This window comes from Cololabis saira, chromosome 12 (assembly GCF_033807715.1).
Source record: "Cololabis saira isolate AMF1-May2022 chromosome 12, fColSai1.1, whole genome shotgun sequence".
NCBI classification, from domain to species: domain Eukaryota; kingdom Metazoa; phylum Chordata; class Actinopteri; order Beloniformes; family Belonidae; genus Cololabis; species Cololabis saira.
This window is the reverse complement of record NC_084598.1, coordinates 28,417,264-28,432,910: the sequence shown is the minus strand read 5'-3', so window position 1 is coordinate 28,432,910 and position 15,647 is coordinate 28,417,264. Positions and strand designations below refer to the sequence as shown.

General features: G+C 39.7%; 1 protein-coding gene across 6 annotated transcripts in view; it reads left to right on the top strand.

The window, feature by feature from the left end:
• pex14 (peroxisomal biogenesis factor 14) overlaps positions 1-15,647 on the top strand; it is a 49,048-nt gene that overhangs the window by 21,297 nt on the left and 12,104 nt on the right. For 5 of the 6 annotated variants that reach the window (XM_061736365.1, XM_061736367.1, XM_061736363.1 and 2 more), the window contains 4 exons: positions 5,881-6,006; positions 7,845-7,924; positions 10,521-10,623; positions 15,495-15,592. In XM_061736365.1, the coding sequence (XP_061592349.1) occupies positions 5,881-6,006; positions 7,845-7,924; positions 10,521-10,623; positions 15,495-15,592 (407 nt within the window). The remainder of the gene's footprint in view (positions 1-5,880; positions 6,007-7,844; positions 7,925-10,520; positions 10,624-15,494; positions 15,593-15,647) is intronic. The other variant, XM_061736364.1, reaches the window with a different exon arrangement.

The following is a 15,647-nucleotide window of genomic DNA, read 5'->3' as shown; positions in this document are numbered from 1 at the left end:
AGTGAGCCTAAAAGCTCTGTGACTGGGGAATGTAACCTGAAACCAAATCCATGCTTGCCGGCTGCTACTACACACATCTCGTATGGCCGTAATGATTCTTAATATCTCTTGAAATTTCTTCATCTTTTAGTCTCATTATTGACAACTAGTTCCTAATCTACTGTTGAGTATTTCGAAGGCCTCTTCGCCAATGAATGATGTCATGCAACACCTCATTTTCTTCTTACTTTCAGCTTTGTCGCGACATTTGTGGAGCTCCACTATCCAAAACGGTTTGCTCTTACTGCACTTAAAGTCCATGAAATATGTATGACACTTTAATGCAGATTTATTTTGGAAAATCGCTTCCACTGTAGATATAAGCAAGAACTCTTGATTTGCATGAGGGCATTGATCATAGGCAGAGAGAGCATAGATATGAGCAGTGAAACATTAAGCACAAAGTATGTTTGAGCGGCTCTCTGCAGCATTGTTTGCATAGCTCTGGACTTTTGTTGTACAGTAATTCAGCACTGAACCTGGAAGTCTTTTACCACGCGTCATTTTATAGGTTGTTGTTGTTGTGATCTATTGTTTTCACTTCAGAGCAATCATTTCGAGAAAGGAGGAGTATTTCTGAACGTTCATTTTGCAGGAAATTGTGTCAGGGTATTTTAATTTCCACCGGAAACACTGGAATTATATCACAGTCATTTCGTGATTGTGTTTTTTTTGTTAATTAGATAATGTAATGTAAAGTTAGATTTTCCTGCCCTCTTTATGAGCAGGATATCATTATGAGTTGTACTTTTTGAGTGCATGTCTACTAAAGCACCAGTGTAAGATTATTTTTTGAGACTGGTTCATATCTTTTTTTTTTAAGTATACCAAGTTTTTATATAGATCAAAGATTCTTGAATTTACCACTCTATACCCGTAAAAACAGATTTTGAATCCAATTAGCTGTAGAAAAATTAATTGTTTTGATGGGTGCTTAATTTTGTCTGCCTGTTCCTCTAAGTTTTATGCACTGTAGGCTTTTTACACAAACCAATATGCTACAGGCCATTACTTTCCCTGTTTCTGCTCCCAGCATGCATTGTCCTCTCAACCTTTTGACACAGAAACTCAATCATCCACCTCATCCCACAGTCACCACAGAAAATGTGTCAGTCTTAATTTCTAATGCAGTTTAATGCCGTATTTATGTAAATACTTCTTGATTTTACTCTATATTAACAGCCAGAAATGTCAAAGCACACATAAAATGAAACAATACCATCTCCCAGCAGAGTGGAATTTAAATTGGATTCCTCTTGCTGCCAGTGCTTACGCTGGACAGCTGATGAAGGGGAAAATAGGACCCACTTTGATTGCATGTTGCAGAATCTTTACACAATAATCTCGGCCGTGCATATTATTTTCCTACCCTAATCTGTACTGAAGGATAGCTCTACGGTTACATCTCTTTTTTCCCCAAAGAGATCATAATAGTTCGGTTTATTTCAGTATTCATTGAAAAATATAATTTTGTGTTTCCCTACTACTGTCAATTTCAGGGCATGAATTGGCAATTATGCAGTCCAATATTTCTAGCTGCCCTTCTTGAGTCCTTGAAGTTGAATAAACTGGTTGAAATATTCAAACTTTCACTTTGATGTAATATATAAATCAAGATTTAAACTCAGATTTTATTCCTTCTGTTACAGAAGAGTGAGGAAATAGATTGCGTTTTAAAGTGTCATACAACAGTCCTGAGGTAATTTTGTTTTACGTTTTCCTTGCCAAACTCAAGTAAATTTTATTGTGCGTGGGAGTGAAATGCAATATGCTACGGTCTAATTTTGAGAATTGTGCTGTCTGTGTCATCTACAGTTAACAGATGTAACAACTAAAGAGCATCGGTCCCCAATTTGGAAAAACAATTTAGCCCAGACAATTAGCAGTTACACACATAATTACCACAAAAATCAAATTCTCAGGACAAAGTCAACAGCATTTTCCAGCTTTCAACATGTCACTCTGACCGTGGCCCCTAAACCGACATCACTCTGCAGCTCCTTGATTACCAAAGTGACCGCAGTTTGTTTGGGAAAGTAAAGTGCAAAAAGTGCACGTACGTTGTTGTAGAACAGGTGTTTAAAATATGGAACAACCACGGTACCTTCTCTGTCACTAAGACATAAATGATGGCTTCACTTATTTGTTTTTTATGCCATCTCACTTGTTATTGAATTGAATAAATGCTTCTAATAGATTTCACCCTGACTACAGGGTCCATGATCGAGGGTCAGGGGGAGCACTTGTAGGTTTTTTTGCCTATTACCATACCTGGTATGAAGGTATGAAGGTAAGGGTAAGGTTCATCATCCCAGATATTAATAGGATGCTGTTTGTAAGTGGGGTTATGCGACTCACCTCTCGGACAAAAATGACAATGACCAAGGCCCGTGTAGAAGGTAAAGGGATTGATGTGGTTATAAATTACTCCACGGCGCCACCTAGCCGAGGCCTTGCCTACTTTGTCATCAGTACAAGGCGATAAAGCAGGGAAATGAGAGCAGAGTCCCCTTTTAATACATAAATGAATACTCTATGAGAGTGGTCATTATTTAGAGCATGCCATTTTCAAGCAGTTGAAAGGAACCAAATGACATGTAGAATCTCCCTTGGCGCTACAGCTTGAGAAACCAGTATAACTTTTATTAATAACCCGCTGACCTCCATCTATTTATGACCTCTGTCATGCATTTTTTTTTTTAATATAATATTCAAAATGTAAGTAATATTCACTCAAGGGCAGCTTCACAATTCAAGCCTTGGAAGACAGCAAAAAAAAAGGCACTCACCTTTTACCACCCAAAATATTTTAGTAAGCAATTCTTATAATTGGCTGTCCAAGCAAGGTCTTGACCCATAAAATCCAGAAGTGCCAGAATTGGAGAAATAGATTTAATGTAAGAGGCTTCTTGCCTCTTTGCCCTTAAAAAATGCCCAGAGAATAGGAGCCTCTGAAAATAGAGCTGTAAATAACCAGACGAGCAATGGGTTTTCCTTTAAATAAATACCGATCAGGTTTATGTTGAAAGACAATAGAAAACGTAGCCCAGATATGCAGTTTACAGTATTTATAGCTGTAATATCGAGGTGCCAGCACCGTAATTTCATGCCCCAATGAGAATGGCAAGGTCAAAGCAAATGCTTTGGCAGAGCATCCGCTAATACAGTGACTCATAAACAGGCACTACGTGTATCAGGTGCACCAAATAATACAGTATAATGAAATACAGAATGGCTTTCCGTTATTGTTCTTTTTTATGGTGTCGTCATTAGGTGTAATTTATGTTTTAAAAAAATTATCACCCCATAGGTCGATCTGAAATGGGGGTCCAAGGGTCATTCCACAGGTTTTGGAACCTATAATAAATTCACAATCCCATCTTTTTGTCTTTTCCTTTTATATGTAAAATTCACTTTCACCTTGTTCTCTTTTCTTCTGGATCTAAGGGCTCTTTTATTTGCTGTTGTCTTCCCCTCTGCAATAAACAGATCAGAGCCAACAACACAACTTGGCAAGCCGTCTTTTTAGACTAGAAAACAGCAATTTCCATGTGTTTTATTTTCACGCAAGATGGAGAAAAAACAAAACTAAGCTGCATAAACAATATCAAGGACATAAATAGCTATTAAGATGTACATATATTATCACAGTAGAGTTAAGGGAGGGGGAAAAAAAATGAAATTTCAAGGTGAAAGGTATTTTCTTTTACATTGCAACTTTGTTTTATTTGGTGAAACAGAGATCTCTGCAAGTCTCACTCAATAGTCTGTCACCATGTAGTCTGCTGCGGTCAGATGAGTCAGGAGTCCGGGGACACATTATTGCTTATTTGACAGTGTAGTGTGACTACACAAACTCAGCACATGGCTCACACCACTTCCTGGCTCTCAGGACCTACTGTATAGACTACGCGCTGGCAAATTCGTGCCCTTAAGTGATTCAACAATTTTCATGGTCATTCCTTCATGCATTAGAATAAATGCCTTAAAGAACCTCCTCTTGGCATAAGCTGTATGGTGGATTATTAGTGGGAATGGGACCTATGTTTAAAGTACAACCTGATAATGAACTTGATTAAATCACATAAACTGATTTAAACAATAATGAGCATTTGGCTAAAATAGTTTACTTGTAGGTTCTCATTGACCTTAAGTAATGAAAACTTCTGATTTGTACGGTCACTCAGTTCGTATTAGTGTCAGTCCACATGGATGTCACTGTGTGCTTGCTTTGTGAAGGCCACGGCAGAGGATAGTACCAATTTATTATGATCTGGCTGTGTGCAGTTACTGTTAATGAGAGCTTAGTCACCTCTTGAACCACTGCATCGCTCAGTGGTTCTCAAAGGAGGAATATATATCTTGAGCATGTGTAAAATCTATAGGTGTGAAACTCGTCCTCATAAGACAATTTGATATGTATCTGGATGCGTGAGTTAAGATACAATTCAGAAACAAAGCTTTTAAAAAAAATGAGTAGATTTTAATTTTATTTTCTTTAAATTAAAACAAGTAATTTTTCTAAATGTGACACTGAAACATATATTTAGCAAAAGGGGGCAAATGTATTTTTGATATCTTTTTAAATCTTTTTGTGTGATTTTGTTCTTCACTTTGATATAAAATCATTATTTAACACTTCACTCCACCAGGAAGCAAATCTTAACCGACTCTGACTTCCGTGTTTTGCAAAGTTAATGGAGCATCAACAGCGCAACGTAACCAAGAGTATCCCACACCTCAGATTGATCCACATATGTTTGAGCGCGCCGCTAAATGGCAGTAACATGCTGGAACATGTACATATGCACTTGTGAACCAGAGCGCTTGTAGAGCCACGTGTACGCTCTTATTTGATCCAGGAGTCTGCTTACTGATGTAATTGGATCGTTTTTTCCTTTGCACCCTTAAACAAGGGACTTTTTAAATTTGTTTTTTTTTTGTTCCATAAAGTGAGGGAAAATACCTAAGGGTCTAGTGTTAAGACACTTTTTAAGCCACATCAGGAAGAATGCTACACATAGTGTAAACTGTGCTGACTTGCAGGATAATGTACAGGAACTATAAATTACAGTATATTCCAGTTTATGCTTTCCTTTTCCATTTTTTGTCAGTTGTTTTATTATTAATGTTTTTATGTTGTTTTTTTAATGTAGTTCAGTTAAAGTTGTAATTATTTTCCTTTGTTTAGACCAAGATACTCATTAAATGAAGACACCAACAGCAATGGCAGCATATGGGGCTGAAATAAAATCCTTTCTTGCCACAAAACGAGATGTTCATATTAGATTTTTTCTTCCTCCTCCCCCCTGATTCTCCATCAGGGAGCCCTTTGCAATTTAATCATCACTAAAATCATTAAAAAGATCTGAAGATTAAATTATATTGGCATTTGCAAAATTATGTAATACATTTACATTACAATGAAGAAATTAAAATAATGCATTTTCGCTGTCTGGGGTGTATGAAATCTCCACATGGGAAATATAACTGGAGAAGTGGACAGACTCCTATTTTCTTTGCCTTTGGTGGCAGTTAATAGGCTAGGCAGAGTTTCAGATTTCATTGTGTGAACCTTTCTGCACTTCCTTTGATGGATGTCCCTGAAAGTCTCAATGGTATTTCTGAATTATGAAATGAAAATGCATTTTTTAGAAGAGGGTAGGTAAAGTTGAATGAGATTTGACATACTCTCTGAGTTGTACTTAAAAGATTTGTTGGCAGCATGGAAAGTATTTAAAGTTATGCTATTAGAACCAAGGAGCCATTTGTATTTTCACCTTAATGTGCCAGCACTTTCACTGGTTTGAGTGTCTTTTAAGGCGTCTGCATTGATTCCAGGATTGACGGATGAGGAAGTCGAGTTGGCCATCCAGCGGTCTGGCAGCACAGAAGAAGTTCTGCCTCTGACCCCTGCCGGGCTCCCGCATCCCCCTTATGCAACTCAGCTTGTTCCTGCTCCACCCAGTAAGTACATATGATCTTATCTTACTTTTGGGACCTGTGCACATGTATGTTGATATTTATGTAGGTTTTCTCGTCTGGAAAACAAATGTGTAGTTAAACCTTTTTTTGAAAACCCTTAGTTCTTATCAGTTGCAGATTTTCTGGCGGAAATTCTCCTTTCTGCTTGTGTTAACTGAAGTCAGGATTATCCTCCAGATACGGGAATCATGCAATACGTGTAACACAATCATACATTTATCATAAACTGGGATAGGCAGATGTACCTTAAATCTATGACGACGCTTGCCATTCTGATTTCAAGGGGCTTCCACCCTGGCAGCGCTCCACACCACAACCTGTATCTTTATTACCTCAAGAGGTTGTGAGTGTTGTCCACTGATTTACCAATGCAGAATGAAGTCCGCGTAATGCTTAACCCATATGACAATGATTCCAGATGTATTCCACCCTCATTTATTACCACACTGTCCTTGACTCCCCCGGCATCTCATGTTTTGTAATGAAAGTGATGTTGATGGGATGGCCATGTAGTTAGGGAGACTTGCAGCTCTCCGTCCATTGTGGGGGGTTTTATATCAAAATGGCTATAAGGGAGCTGCATAATGAGGTGAGAGCGGGGAGTCTTGTATGGGGGGTCATGCTGAAAAGAGGGGGCTACCTCCCTTTGATGTCCTTCTTATGGGTACGGTGCACAGGGACCCACATCCATCTCTGTCGCAGTAATGGATACTCTGATCCCTATTTCCACACAGTAGAAGGACAGGAAGGCCTCCACTGAACCCAATAAATTTGAAAGGAGATTGGAAAAACGGGGGATGGAGACTGGCTTAAGTGACCAAATAAAAAAAGGAAAGATGGCAGTATGGAAGTGGTATAGAAAAAGGGAAAGATAGGGGAAGAATGAAAGGTCCTAAAGTAGGGGGAAGGAGCAAGTGAAAGGCCCCTGGTGATGCAGTGCAAGCTTGTTCAGGGTCAACCACCCATCCCAAGGGCTCCCAGGCCTTTTGGATGGTATTTTTGTATAGGCGACTGTCCGTCCCAGCTGTAACGTTGATGGGGACAGAAATGTGTATGTGGTTATCAGACTGAGGTTGAGGTATGGTTCCAAATTTCTGATAATAAAGGCCGAAGGAGCACTTAATTCTGCAACATCAGTGAGACATGCCCTTGAGTAAGGGAAAATAAAACAACATTCACCTTGAAAATATGCCATATAGTCCCGTTTGAGTGGGTCACTTTTATTTGCATGTAAAATAACAAGTGCAAAGACATATGATCAATGTCCTTTACTTACTTCGAGCCTATAAACAAGTACCGCGTAGCCCATTAGGTGAAATCAGACTTGTAATTGTCAGTTGTGTATTTTACGAGCTTCTTATAATGCCCTATCCATTTTGGCACCTCTGAAGTAAATGAACTAAAATCTCACTAATTTGCTGCTGAACATGTTTGTTATGTACTGACAGTTTTAGTTAAATGCCTCTTTAGAGGGGAATTATCACCTTGACAGACAGCCGGTCTTCTGTGATGACGGCTTCTGTGATGACGCCGAACTTTCACTGTCTGTCAGTCAGCAAACGTGTGTCCTCGACGTAAGAACAGAACAGGAAAGGAAATGTCTTAAGAAGCAGAAATTCTTTGGCTTTACTTTATTTGTATTTTCAGTAGTATATGAGCATGTTTTTTTTTTTTCTTATAGTTCCTTGTGAAAACACTTGCCTGTGTTGTTCCTCACTATAGGAGTATATATAAGAATGCATTATTACTACTACGAAATGTTTTATAATCATTGTAGTTTCTAAAGATTGTGTTTTAATCTAATCCTTTGCTGTATCTAGCAGGCTACAGATGGAGAGACTACGGCGCCCTCACCATCATTATGGTGGGCATCGCATTTGGCTTCCATCAGCTGTACAAGGCAAGTTACTCCGTCTTTGGTGGCATTTGTCTCACAGTAAAAAAAATTGTCAAAAATTGTATTATGCACACTAAAAATCAATTTTTTCCATTTATTCCCTTGTATTACATAGAACATGGTAGACATCAGCTTATGATGAATTGTGTTGCTGGAGTTAACGGCGCCTCTGCAGAGCGTAACACCGCTCTGGTTTTCTTATTAAAGCTACCCTGCTGTACGTCAAAGCATGATCTCATTTGAACCCCTTCTTTTTAACTTGCCCTTCTTTCAAACATTTTTTTTCTCTTAAAAAAAAAAATGCCAGCATAGCACAAAACCATTTTTTTGGACGTCCTACAATCTAATAATAATCACCCTGGTTTTTATCGGGCTTAGCAGCCCTTGAACATGAGCTCATGAGGCCCTTTGTCCCCCGACATTAATCCCACAGTGGTTGTTAGTAATAGTCTAAATGGCATGTGGAAACCATTACTCTCTTTTTAGAGAAGGACAGGAGTTCTGGTGGTAGCTCTTTGCCTCTATGACAGACTCGTCCACTTTGTGTGTAAGATAGAGAAAGATAGCACATAACATTTATGTACATATGCCACCCTGACCCCGTCAGGAACGTATACTGTAAGCACATACATTTGCCTCTTTTGTATCCTGTTTTTCATCCCCCTTTACATGGCGTTTCATGAGGCTGTTCATGCACATTCAGGGTCTGTCTCAGCAGACAAAAACCCACACTTTACCAGCTCCACTATTTGCACCATGCAACGCTGTTTGCTTTTCACAAGTCACCTGGGAGGTGGGATTCCCTGGTGGGACAGCGCAGGTTGCTGTCATGTCACCAGAGTGTAGCGCCAGTCGCACCATATGTCCAGGCTTCTGGCCATACTTTATTTATGTTATGGTGCACCTTGTAAACACCACACTCCCAGCAACCCACTTATTAATTACCACGTGTTGACACCCATTTAATCTTTTTCCCTAAAAAGTGTTTATTACTTGCACTGGTGTGGCTGCTTGCCTCCTGAGCCGGAGAGAAAACCAGACAGAGAATTGAAACAGACAGCGAGGGATTCCACTATTTATCCTTTGTGATTTTGAAAAGCAGATTGGTGTGGATTGATATTATTTTGTGAATCTGTCGAGGGGCCAAGTGAGCTGCTAATAAGCTTATGGTCTTGGTAGACTGGATTACAAACGTTCTCATATGAATATCGTAGGTTTACTCGGTGGCAGAGAAATCACAAGTAACATTGTTTTCTTAAGGCTCAGTTATGGTTCTGCGTCAAAACGACGCCGTGCCTACGGCGTATGGTAAGCATCGACGCGTACCACACATAGGGCTGTGCGATTAATCGATTTTAAATCTAAATCGGATTTATTAATCAAAATCGATGTTAAAAAAGGAAAATCGGAAAATCGATTTTCCTTTTTTGCAGCTGGCTTCATTACAGACAGAGCTCGTCTAGTCATCTTTGTTTGGTCAAGAAAATTGTAAATGTTGTCACTTTACTAAACTCAAGGAGGATTTACAGTATCTTTCAATTGCACTTCATTCCCAATAGGGAAATGTGTTTGCTATTTTTCTTTAAAAATAAAGATAAAATATTTGAAACAATTTATTCCATTGTCTTTTGTGGTTTTGCCAAAAAAATCGAAATCGAAAATCGAGTTTTCAGAGAAAAAAATCGGGATTTTATTTTTGTCCAAAATCGCCCAGCCCTAACCACACGCCGTCGCTGACGCTGTCGCTGACGCTGTCGCTGACGCGTACCTCCCAAAAATTGTAACTACGCGTCAAAGCGACGCAGACCAAACGCAGACTGAGAGGGCTGTGATTGGTTCGCTTGGTAGCTTGGTAACGCATTTCCAGTTTCTGGTTTGAAGCAGTCGTGAACTTTCAGCGCTCTTTTCTTCGTGTATTTTTTATGTTTTGTTTTTTTGCACAATAGTTGTCCTTATCTCTTTCATTCACTGTGACCGGAAAAGTCGGATAAACCATTCAGGAAAAGATCGCGAACTAGCGGTCGCGGGGGGTACTGCACCACGGCGAAATGGAGTGACGGAGAAGTCCGAAGGGTTCACGACGGCATCACGGTGACGGCGTAGGCACGGCGTCGATTTGACGCAGAACCATAATTCAGGCTTAAGAATAACTTCAGTATTTTCTCCATAGGCCTGTCTTGCTTTCATTATTCTTTTTCAGATAAAATACATTTTTGTGGCAGGAAATGTAATTTTCAGTTTGACATTATTCATTAGGGTTTTTTTTTTATTATTGCTCTACAATTGTAGAAATTTAAACTAAGATATACTGTATTTTACACATCTGCTTGTCGAATTAAATGGCAAATTTGTTTTAGAATTTTCTTACCTGACGTTGGTTTGAAAATTAGATGTTTATTCACTGATACTATCAACTGCTTTGACTGTTTGAGGGAGAAATTCACACGCCTACTACGTCGTTTGGACAGCGAGGCGCAGATCTAATAAACTGTACCTTTGACCTTACTCTGCCATGTCTGAGTTACCCTGTCCTTTCCTCATCTTTCCGTCCTTTTCCACCAGAGAGAAGTCTAATATTGTGCCACGCTTTTAATTGCAGAAATACATCCTTCCCCTCATTATGGGGAGCCGAGAGGACAAGAAGCATCTGCAGAGGATGGAAAGCAACATTGCGGCAATGAGTGGCACGCTGACACAGACAGGTGAAGATTAATATCTTCATCACTTTCTCCCTCCTTAACATTTTCCCTCATTTATCTGTCGCCAAAATCGGGGGGCCCCGCACGTTTTTAACAAATGACGCCGCTGTCATTTCGCTTTAATTTGAAATTGCTTGTTTACTGTCAGGCTCGGGCTCAATTAATTAAGTTTCGCTGAAAAGCTCTTAACCTCAGAATATTAATGAGGAGTTGGGAAATGACAACTTTTCTCAACCCCCCACCTATTCCCTCTCACCCCCCCCTTCTCCATCCGTCTCCCCCTGCAACAAACTCACCCCCGTCCAAACCTCCATCGCCATCATCATCAGCCACCCTCTCCCCCGTAGGTGGGCAGAAAGTTCATTTTAATTTTGTGTGGTGTATGTGTGTTCTTGTGTTGGTGTGTGCAGCATGTGGAGTCTGGGTTAGCACTGGCCATAGTGTGATTAAGTGCACGGTGACAGGTGCGGCTCCCATGTTGGACAGGTGAGGAATCTCAACCTGGCTGTCAGATGGGGAGAGATGCTTTCCTGGCTCTTCGTTGGGATAATTAAAAATCCAGGGAGGCGTAAATGAGAGTGGCACTCGGAGAAACTTTGATCTTGTTAGCAGTAGTATTAAACTGGAGTGTTTTCCCCTGAAAGGTTGCAATCCACATCCGAGGCAGCTGGCTTAGTAGAAAAACAACTATTTGATAATCATGATACATTTTCATATGCTTTATTTATGCAGAAATTTATAAGAAACCTAAAGCATCTTTAAGGTCAATGCTGCTACAGAACTGGAGTTTGGACAAGTTTCACCAACTTGCGATGTTTTCAACTTTTTAACGAAAGAACCAGGCAAGCCTGCCTCATTGCACGTACCAGAAGTCCATTCTGGTTTTGTTGCTGAGAGGGTGTAGTTTTCCAAAGAAAATGAGTCTAAAGTCAGTGTTAACAGCCAGCAGGTTAACATCAGCAGCCAACAATGAGGCGAGTCCAGCAGAGTTGCATCAAACAACTTGCAGGAAAAAAAAACACTTGAAAGACTTAAGATAAGAGCACATCAATCAAACCATGGAAGTGTTAGTTACATTATTACAAAATTGGCATAAAAGATAAGTGTGTATGATAAGATTTATGTCTGTGATAATTGGCACCAAAAGGCTTTTCATATTTTCATTCCAGGGATGTTTGTAGTCCAGCTATTTTAATTCAAATGTAAGCAGTTTTTGTTTGCGTTTAGTGACAAACATGCACAACATACATACATAAATGGCAACAATTAAACCATACAAACCTAACAATAACTAGCCAAAGATGCATTCATCTTTATTTTAAGGCAGAATCATCTTTAATATCATTTGTGTATTTATTTCAGTTGTACTTTTGATTAAATTACTCAAAGAATGTTACCTCACTTGCATAGTTAGGCCAGGTGATGTGGTACAAATAAACCCAAAACATACCTCAGTATTTTCAGATGAAATGATGATATAGGCATAAATCTTTCTATGTAAATTTAAAATAACACTAGTAGTGTTATAGCATATAACTATAGAATTGGACTTTAACTTGTATCAATATATTGTCAACCAGTGTCAGCAGTTTCCATTAGTTTTCTTCTCTCCTTCTATCTTTGCTCTGATATTATGTGTAAATCGAATGACGCCGTAATAAAGCTGTTATTATTTCCTGTTATTTTTTTATTTATTTATTTTTCTGTTATCAAGGAACACAATGAGTCAGATATGGCAACCAAAGTAGTGCCCATTAAGACTACATGTCAATCACCATGCTCTAATTCCACAAATGTGACCTTAACTAATAATTACCTTTGGCAACCTCTGTGTTTTGATATCAGCTGTGCTTACATGCAAAATAACGATGAGTGTTAGCTCAGGTTCACAGCGCAATGGCATGGCCGCTGCTCTGCAGGGCTTAGAGTTGAGCGGGGAGAAGTCAGTGCTTGTGTTGGAAAAACTCAGTAACAGAATTGAGTAGCAGTTTCTTACTTAATTAGTTTTTTTTTTGTATGTTCTTGTAAAATACACAGATCGGTTTGTACTCACGAAATTACGTTTTAAGCAGGTCTGCTATTAATTTTGTTGTAGGTATAACAAAGAAATGTGTACTGGCACACCCTTACAAACTTACAAACCCTGTGTGTTTGAGAAATTGTGCGTTTCTGCACATGTAAAGCGCCTTTCCTTTTTCACCTTTTTCTTTTTTTGAATCAGTTTAGTTATATAATAAAAAAAAAAAGCTCCAATCTTGAATCATGATGATAACCTTTAAATTCAAACATCTTTTGTCTGATATTTTGGGCTTACAATCCTTTTCAAGGGCCCACAGATAAAAAATGTGGCTGTTATCATCTATCCAGTCACACCCATGTTATTGTTTCCTGGCTGGGTGAGGTAGATGGAAGGTAGCAGTTGTGAGATGGCGTGCAAGGTGTGCCGCATTGAATCTGATTAACAAATATATGCTTTTTTATGGTCGATTTTTCCCAACTATGCAAACACATTTCCCGTGGCTATTGCACTGCCCAGTCTTGCCCCACTTATCACTTTTTGGAGATTTGCCAGTTTGCAAATTCTCAAAAAGTGATAGCAAGGATACGATTTAGGCATACAAAAATGTCAGTGAGAAGGTAAAATTCTACTTGATTAAAAAAAAAAAAGGAAGAGTTGCTCTTCCTTCGGCTCTTCCTTCAGCCAATGCATAGAACTAATTTGCTATGACTTCAGTAGCCAAGCTGCTATTGTAGTTAATGACTGTTGTGGTTAACAGTTGGGGAGAGGGGTTGCAATTACACTGAGTTTTCTCCCCCTGCTTTCCCTTTGTCTCCCTCCCGTTCCCTCTCTCTCTCTGTCCCTCTCTCTCTCTGTCTCTCTCTCTCTCTCTCTCTTTCTCTCTCTCTCCACTGCACTGAGTAATAGCAACTGACTGCCTCACTCCTGCCAATTGCACGAACCTCTTTTTGTTAAAGTTCATGTATTTCTCTAGTGCCAGGCGCAATGAGGTGATGTATCCTTTTGAATGGGGACTACATTAGTCTTTCTCTCCAGCCTCGGCTCAAGAGTAAGGGCTTTGACTCCCATTATGATTTGCCTACAACTTCTCACAGACAATTAATGAATGGATCTTGGAACTCCTTCAGCAGACCCGGGCTGTAATGGAATTGTGTGGCTGTTCAGGTACTCTTTGTTGGTGGGAACCATATTGGTGACCAGCTGGCCATTAAAAACAGAGACAGGCCTGGACATATGTAGTATACATTATAGCAAGGTATTTACTGAATAATTTACTGAATACACAATGTGCACCCTCCTCGCAGCAGCTGCAAGCCTCACACATTATCTTGTCTCTGATTCTCTCTCACACACTCATGCACGCTAACACATTGCAGCTACTGCTTCCTTTTGATTCATGCCCGGCCAAAGTCATTGACTTAATTAATATTCTTGGCTTCGAATCTGTAATAACTTGAAGGAAGAAGTTATGCATTTTCGTCAAGTGTTTGAGCAGTGTAAAGGATTCAACTTTTGTGGAGAGCTGTGAAGAGTTGGGCTGCGAACCGTTTGGCTGAAAAAGTGTTAGAAAAAAACGAGGTGTCAATGGCAATTCACAGACGCAGCGTTGCAGGCTGGCAGAGTGACCCAGACATCTGGAAAAGCTGCTTTGTGGTAAACTGTATTCAAAGCCTAATAGGGCAGCTCATGATCTGGAGGGCACACCCTGTTATAGTAACACCTTTTTAAAGCACGGATAGCCAGTATTTTACTTTTATTGCTGTCTTCAGAAAGGTCGGCCACACTCTGGATCACAAACCGCGCAGCTAACCTCAGATTATTTGCACGATGGTGTTTGGCTCCAGCCAACCATCGTGCTGTAACTCGTATTCTGTAAGATTCTGCAAACATGAAAAGATCAAACGTTTCAGCACCCCACCTATATTGATACAACCCCACCCATTTAAACACAGGTGCTATTACAAGATATTAGCCTCTTTTGAAGGATCAAATATTTTGTCTGTCTTGGTTTTTCAAAAGAAACCCAGGTCCCGGTCAGGCTCCGTCTTTTGTCCCAGCCTGGGTTAATATGAGAGGAGGGTTCTTTGCTTCCAGTCCGGCCAGCTGCAGCTCAGGCTTTTAACCATTGGCCTGACAACCTCACTAGTGGACTGCCACAATATCTGTTGATGTTAATCCTATTAGGCTTGATTTAACACTTTACACGCCCATGATTTATATGAATGTTTATTGGTTTTCTGTAATATAATCAGCTCGGGGAAACTTAATGCATTGTTTGGTAATACACGTGTGACTGGAAGCAGGGGGCAACAAACTGTGCCTGGTGTTATTTGAAATCATACACCTTTGTCCAACACCAACACTTGAACTAATTCAATCTTCAAAGTCAATGGAAAAAGAACAATATTTATTAGGATTAGGGGGGACATTTTGTCTGGCAGCCTCCTCCCAAATGAGAGCCTTGTTTTTTCCTTTGTTGATCGTTTGAGGATTTAAGATGCATTAGAAGGCAGTGTCTGGGTGGATAATGGAAGGTTAGAGACTGTTATTTAATTTAAGTTCAGACACTAGAGATTAATACCTCCATCCTATGTTCACCCCCTCTACCCCCAACGCCTTGGACCAAAAAAACTGCAGCTAAAGTTACCGGGTATTAGCTTTGATTACAATTCTTTAAGGACAGCTTTGATCAGTGACACAAGTTAAGCCTCATCAGTTCTGTCATCATCTCTGGAAAGAAAATAATCAGTTTTAAATTACTGAAATAACCTTATCAAAGACTAGATGTTTTTTTGTTTGTTTGTTTTTTTTTAATAATGAATTTACAGTCTGTTATCCTGCTTGTTTTCCACAGTCAGCCAGCTTCAGCAAACATTGGTGTCTGTCCAGGAGCTGCTGATCCAGCAGCAGCAGAGGATCCAGGAGCTGTCTCAGGAACTGGCTGCGGCAGAGGTACGGTAGCTACTTACCCATCAGCTGCTCAGCATCCGTCAAAGCCTTTCCCATT